General features: G+C 48.1%; 1 protein-coding gene across 2 annotated transcripts in view; it reads left to right on the top strand.

Moving 5' to 3' along the window:
* Window positions 1-6,291: 6,291 nt before the first annotated feature.
* Window positions 6,292-7,508, top strand: part of kcnq2b (potassium voltage-gated channel, KQT-like subfamily, member 2b) — a 249,502-nt gene continuing 248,285 nt past the window's right edge. Inside the window, exon 1 of one of the 2 annotated variants that reach the window (XM_072515343.1) lies at window positions 6,292-6,885. In XM_072515343.1, the coding sequence (XP_072371444.1) occupies window positions 6,572-6,885 (314 nt within the window). In that variant the 5' untranslated portion in view covers window positions 6,292-6,571. The remainder of the gene's footprint in view (window positions 6,886-7,508) is intronic. The other variant, XM_072515342.1, reaches the window with a different exon arrangement.

Raw genomic sequence — 7,508 nt, 5'->3', positions numbered from 1 at the left:
GGAGCACCCGGAGGAACTCATGCAGACATGGGGAGAATGTGCAGATTCCACACAGACAGTCTCCCGAGGTCGGAATGGAACCTGGGACCCTGGCGCTGTGAAGCAGCAGTGCCGACCAGTATGCTACCATGCTTTCAGATGAAATATAAAGCCAGGTAATACTTCTCAGGTAAAAGATGCACTGGTATTATTGTACAGAGGAGTCCTCTTGATGTTCTCATCAACATTTGTGTCTCAATCAACAGGACTATAACTCACTACTGTTATGGGCCAGGGTTTAGAGAACCCCAAAGTGTTTCATGGAGTTCACCTGACTCACAACTTTTAATAGATTGTGGTATGGGGAGCACACGGCCCACTCTCCAGGTGTGGTACAGCAGAAATAGAAAAGTATCCTTTAAAGCAAAACATTGTTTATCCTATGAACTCAAGTTAATCTTTTTAAAACAAACAGTGAACATCTTAGCAACCATCAATTCAAATGCAACCCCCAAAGACTACAACACTAAGTAATCCGTAAGCTGTCCTTTTACCATCCAGAAGACTTTAAAAAAAATCTTTAAACAGAAGCACATTAGGCTTACATTCACTACTGAGAACATTTATAATTCTGAATTCACCAAATTATAAAGAAAAAGTCTTTTGATGGCAGAGAGAACAGCAGTACGCCTTCTTCGTCTGACTTCAGCTCCAACACTGAAAACGAAACTAAAACACAGCCTGCAGCAAACAGCCTAAAACGAAATCCAACTGAAATCCTTCTCGATTGACAGTCTCTTTGAACAAGAAGGTCTCTGCACGATCTGTCCATTTCTCTATGATTCGGCGTTTCTCTTTAAAATCAGATACTTTAGTTCAATCTGATCACAGAGTCCCTTGTAATTCTCCAACACATGAGCATTGGTTATCACAGCTTTCAGGCCGTCAAATGCCTGTTGACACTCCGCTGTCCACTGGAATTTGTTACACTTTTTGAGCAAGTCCGTCAGTGGAGCGACCACACTGCTAAAATTTGGTGCAAAGTTGCGGTAAAATCCACTCATACCAAGAAACCGCATTATTTCCCATCGTGTCGAGGATATCAGAAACTCCCCAATAACTTTCGTTTTCACATCCCATGGGACCAGTCGACCCTGTCCGATTGTATGGCCAAGGAAAGTGACTTGGGCTTTTCCAAATTCACTTTTGGCTAGGTTTATCACCAAACCTGCCTCCTGAAGTCAATCGAATAACTCCATCAGATGTTTTAAATTTTCTTTCCATGTCTGACTGAAAATTACCAGATGGTCGATGTATGCCGCACAATTGGGTAATCCTGAAACGACTTTGTTAGTTAACCGTTGAAATGTGGTTGGGGAGTTTTTCATGCGAAATGTCATAACTTTGAATTGGTATGTACCATCTGGAGTCACAAAAGCTGAAATCTCCTTCGCCCTTTCGGATAAAGGTAACTGCCAATAACCTTTAAGCAAATCCAGTTTGGAAATAAAAGCTGATTGTCCCACTTTCTCAATGCAATCCTCCAAACGTGGGATAGGATAAGAGTCCGTTCTTGTAACTGCATTAACCTTTCTATAGTCCACACACAACCGTTGGGTACCATCTGGTTTAGGCACCATCACTATGGGTGAGCTCCATTGGCTGCAACCCACTTCAATTATGCCATTTTTAAGCATACTCTCAATCTCTTTGTTAACCTGTGCCAATTTTAACGGGTTCAGTCTGTATGGATGTTGTTTGATTGGAACAGCATTTCCCACATCTACATCATGTATAGCCATTTTAGTATTTCCCAATTTATCTCTACAAACTTGCCCATGTGATATCAATAACTCTTTCAGGTCAGTTCATTTTTCCTCTGGAAGGTAACTCAACAATTTATCCCAATTTTTAAGAACATCCTCGTTTTCCAATTTAATTTGAGATATGTCAAATTCACAGTCATCTGAATTTGGTTCGTCACTTTGAGTTAGAATCATTAAAACCTCCTTTTTCTCTCCTTCTCTTTCAAAGTACCTTTTAAGCATATTCACATGACACACTCGGTGAGTTTTCCTTCTATCTGGTGTTTTTACCAAATAATTCATCTCACTTAATTTACTTTCAATCTGATACGGTCCACAAAACCTAGCTTTTAAAGGCTCACCTACCACTGGTAACAACACTAAAACTTTATCTCCACTGACAAAACTACGAACTTTGGATTTCTTGTCCGATACCTGCTTCATCACATTTTGTGCAACTTTTAAATGCTGCTCTATTTGCTCCAATTCACCTGCTCTATTTAATCGTTCCCTAAAATTTGACACGTAATCCAATAATGTAATTTCCGATTTCTCACTCACCAATTTTTCCTTAATCAATTTAAGTGGTCCTTACCTCATGACCAAAAATTAGTTCAAAAGGACTGAATTTGGTTAACTCATTAGGTGCATCCCTAATTGCAAACAGTATGAATGGAATTCCTTTATCCCAATCCTCTGGATAATCTTGACAATAAGCCCTCAACATTGTCTTTAATGTCTGATGCCACCTTTCCAATGCTCCCTGCGAATCTGGATGGTACGCAGTTGATTTTAATTGTTTTATTCCTAAACTATCCATAACTTATTTGAATAACCTTGAGGTAAAATTCGATCCTTGATCCGATTGTATTTCTGTGGGTAGTCCATATCGAGTAAAGAATTTAAGTAACTCCTCCACAATCTTTTTAGCTGTAATATCACGTACTGGAATGGCCTCTGGAAACCTAGTAGACACATCCATTATCGTCAAATGATATTGATTCCCACTTTTCGTTTTAAGAAGTGGTCCTATGGAATCAATTAGGACCCTTGTAAAAGGTTCCTCACATGCTGGAATGGGTATTAAGGGTGCTGGTTTTATCACTGCTTGAGGTTTCCCTATCACTTGACATGTGTGACATGATTGACAAAATTTAACTACATCTTTATGTAGTACAGGCCAATAAAATGTTTTAGGATTTTAGCTTGAGTTTTCCTTATTCCCAAATGACCTCCCACTGGTACCTCATGCACAACTCGCAACACCTCCTTTCTATACCCTACCGGCAATACTACTTGATGAACTTGTGCCCACTTTTCATCTGCCTACATATGTAAAGGTCTCCATTTTCTCATCAAGACATCACTTTTATGGTAATAACACTCTGGTATACACGCAGATTCCTCTTCTGTGTATGCTTTCTGATACATCCGTTTTATTTTTATATCTTTTTGTTGTAACTCTGCCAATTTTCCTCAACTAAAAATATCCGCCTCATCCTCCACCTGTTCTTGTTCTTTTTCAACCATCTGATCAAAAATCGTTTCTGATAATTGCACTTCAACTTCATCTTCACTCTTTGATTTCTCCTCTTGTCTTAACCTGTGACTTTGCGACCTTGTTACTACACAATCCGGAGAAATCCCAGGATATTCGTTCTTCAACACTTCAGTTGTCTGATTGTCCACTGGCTTATCAACCACAGTAGGCATCACTCCCACCTGCGATCCAGCTATATCATTACCCAAGATAAACTGTATTCCTGGACAAGATAGTTTCTCTATTACTCCTTTTAAAAAAAAAAAATTTTTATTAAAATTTTCACAAAATATCAACAACAAAATGTAAAAGGAACCCAATAGAATTAAATACAAAACAAAACAAAACAACCCTGTGCCCCCCTCCCCGCTATGCATAAATAATAAATTAACACCCGCCGAAACACATAGCAAATATATACACCCCCTCAGATCCCCCCCGTATACACAAACAAAAATAAAATAGAACCCCCCCCCCTCCCCCCCCGGGGTTGCTGCTGCTGCTGACGATTGTCTACCGTTCTGCCAGGAGGTCTAAGAACGGTTGCCACTGCCTGAAAAACCCTTGCACCGATCCCCTTAAGGCAAATTTCACTCTCTCCAATTTAATGAACCCCGCCATATCGTTGATCCAAGATTCCACGCTTGGGGGCCCCGCATCCTTCCACTGAAGAAGAATCCTTCGCCGGGCTACCAGGGACGCAAAGGCCAGAATACCGGCCTCTTTCGCCTCCTGCACTCCCGGCTCCCCTGCAACCCCAAATATTGCGAGCCCCCAGCCCGGTTTGACCCTGGATCCTACCACCCGCGACACCGCCCTCGCTATGCCCTTCCAAAATTCCTCCAGCGCTGCGCATGCCCAGAACATATGGGTGTGATTTGCTGGGCTCCCTGAGCCCCTAACACACCTGTCCTCACCCCCAAAAAACTGGCTCATCCTTGTCCCGGTCATGTATGCCCTATGCAGCACCTTAAACTGTTTGAGGCTGAGCCTCGCGCACGATGAGGAAGAGTTCACCCTCCCAAGGGCATCTGCCCAGGTCCCCTACTCGATCTCCTCCCCAATTCCTCCTCCCACTTACCTTTCAGCTCCTCCACCGAGGCCTCCTCCTCCTCCTGCATCACCTGGTATGTTGCTGAGATCTTCCCCACTCCCACCCAACCCCCTGAGAGCACCCTGTCCTGTACCGTGCATGGCAGCAGCAGCGGGAATTCCACCACTTGCCGCCTGGCAAACACCCTTACCTGTAGTTACCTAAAGGTGTTTCCTGGGGGGAGCCCGTACTTCTCCTCCAGCTCACCCAGGCTCGCGAGCTTCCCGTCCACAAACAGGCCCCCCAACCTTCTTATCCCTGCCCTGTGCCACCCCAAAAACCCTCCATCTATTCTCCCTGGGACAAACCGGTGGTTCCCCCGTATTGGGGTCCACACCGAGGCCCCCACTTCCCCCCTGTGCCGCCTCCATTGCCCTCAAATTTTGAGGGCAGCCGCCACCACCGGGCTCGTGGTATACCTCCTTGGAGGGAGCGGCAGCGGCGGCGTTGCCAGCGCCTCCAGACTTGTACCTTCACAAGACGCTGTCTCCAGCCTCTTCCATGCCGCCCCCACCCCCTCCATCACCCATTTGCGCACCATCGCCGCATTGGCGGCCCAGTAGTACCCACAGAGGTTGGGCAGCGCCAGCCCCCCCATCCCTACTCCACTCCAGGAACACCCTTCGCACCCTCGGAGTCCCTCGCGCCCACACAATCCCCGTTATGCTCCTGTTGACCCCCTAAAGAAGGCCTTTGGGATAAGAATGGGGAGGCACTGAAACAGGAACAAAAACCTTGGGAGCACCGTCATCTTGACTGACTGCACCCTACCCGCCAGGGACAGCGGCAACGTGTCCCACCTCTTAAACTCCTCCTCCATTTGCTCCACCAGCCTCGTGAAATTAAGTCTATGCAGGGCCCCCCAGCTCCTGGCCACCTGGACTCCCAAATACCTGGAGCTCCTCTCCGCCCTTTTTAGTGGGAGCTCGCCAAACCCCCTCTCCTGGTCCCCTGGGTGAACCACGAACAACTCGCTCTTCCCCATGTTGAGCTTGTACCCTGAGAAATCCCCGAACTCCCTGAGGATCCTCATTACCTCAGGCAATCCCCCCACCAGGTCCGCCACATATAGCAGCAAGTCGTCTGCATAGAGCGACACCCTATGCTCCTCCCCACCCCGCACCAGCCCCCTCCAGTTCCTCGACTCTCTCAGTGCCATAGCCAGGGGTTCAATCGCCAGTGCGAAGAGCAGGGGGAACAGGGGACACCCCTGCCTCGTCCCTCGATGCAACCAAAAGTACTCAGACCTCCTCTTGTTTGTGGCCACACTTGCCATCGGGACCTCGTACAACAGCCAAACCCACCTGACGAACCCCTCCCCAAACCCGAACCTCTTCAGCACCTCCCACAAGTACCCCCACTCTACCCTATCGAAGGCCTTCTCAGTGTCCATCGCCACCACTATCTCCGCCTCCCCCTCCCTCGCCGGCATCATAATAACGTTCAGGAGCCTCCGCACATTCGCGTTCAACTGCCTCCCCTTCACGAACCCCGTCTGGGCAGCACGGTGGCACAATGGTTAGCACAGTTGCTTCGCAGCTCCAGGGTCCCAGGTTCGATTCCCGGCTTGGGTTACTGTCTGTGCGGAGTCTGCACGTCCTCCCCGTGTGTGCGTGGGTTTCCTCCGGGTGCTCTGGTTTCCTCCCACAGTCCAAAGATGTGCAGTAACTTTGCAAATGGGGGGGGGGGGGGGTTGGATGCATGTTCGAGAAGGAAGCAATTGCAGGAGGTGCAGGGAAATAGCAGGAGGGGGGAGGTGGGGTTAATGACCAGATAACATGGGCTGAATGGCCTCCTCCTGGGCAGATAAAAGGGCGGATGCAAAGTGCGTTGAGAGGTGGGAGTTTTCAGCAGGAATGTTGAATTTGGGCAGGTTTGAAGGGGTTAAGGCTTTGCTGAGCTGTCTCTGGGCTGCGCAGGTGCAGTTGGTTGGCAATGGTTTGGACGGGTGGAGGAGAGGAGCTTGTGAGACTGGATTCATTGTGTACAAGTGAGGTGTGGGAGGGGGGGAAGGAGAGAGAGAGAGAGAGAGAGGAAGCTCCCCCCTCCCCCCCAGGAGGGAGGGACAGAGAGAGCACTGGGAGGGCAGAGGCGGCGCACAGCATGATCCCAGGGAATCCCCAGTGCAGCCGGGCAGGTGGATGAGGGGTGACCATGGTGCAGAAAGCCAAGAGGAACGGGGAGGCTGGAGCCGGCCCGGGGGAGAAGAGGCTGAAGGTGGGCTTCGTGGGCATCGATGGAGGCACCGAGGGTGGCATCAGCGCCGGGGCGGACTCCTCCTGCACGCGGGATGGGGCTCTGCTCATCGGCGGCACAGAGGGCAGCAAACGCGGCAGCATCTTGGGCAAGCCCCGCTCCGGAGCGGGCAAACGCCCCAAAAGGAACGCGTTTTACAGAAAACTGCAGAACTTTATGTACAATGTGCTGGAGAGACCTCGAGGATGGGCGTTCATCTACCATGCATATGTGTGAGTAAGAGTAACATCCCATCCCGGGGGGAGGGGGAATCCTTTGTCGCAGTCTGGCATTTGCAATGAATCATTTGAGAAATTCAACTCCAGCGATCAGTGATGGAGCAGAAAAAACCCATCATCAGCTGATGTTTAATATTATCATCCTGTGTTTTCCTGTGATTCTGTGTGTGTGATTCTGCATGTGTGTGATTCTGTGTGTGCGTGTGATGCTGTGTGTGTGATTCTGTGTGTGTCTGTGTGAGTGATTCTGTGTGTGTCTGTGTGATTCTGTGTGTGTGTGATTCTGTGCCTGTGAGTCTGTGTGTGACGCTGTGTGTGTGTGATTCTGTGTGTCTGTGTGATCCTGTGTGATTCTCTGTGTGTGTCTGTGTGATCATGTGTGTGTGATTCTGTGCGTGATTCTGTATCTGTGTGATTCTGTTTGTGTGTGATTCTGTGTCTGTGTGATTCTGTTTGTGTGTGTATCTGTGTGATCCTGTGTGTGATTCTGTGTGTGTGTGTGTGATTCTGTGTGTGATTCTAGTGTGTGTGTGTGTGTGATTCTGTGTGCGTGTGTGATTCTGTGTGCGATTCTGTGTGTGTGTGTGATTCTGTGTGCGTGTGTGATTCTGTGTGCG

The sequence above is a fragment of the Scyliorhinus torazame genome, chromosome 8 (assembly GCF_047496885.1).
Source record: "Scyliorhinus torazame isolate Kashiwa2021f chromosome 8, sScyTor2.1, whole genome shotgun sequence".
Lineage (NCBI taxonomy): Eukaryota > Metazoa > Chordata > Chondrichthyes > Carcharhiniformes > Scyliorhinidae > Scyliorhinus > Scyliorhinus torazame.
This window is presented reverse-complemented; position numbering and strand designations above follow the sequence as displayed.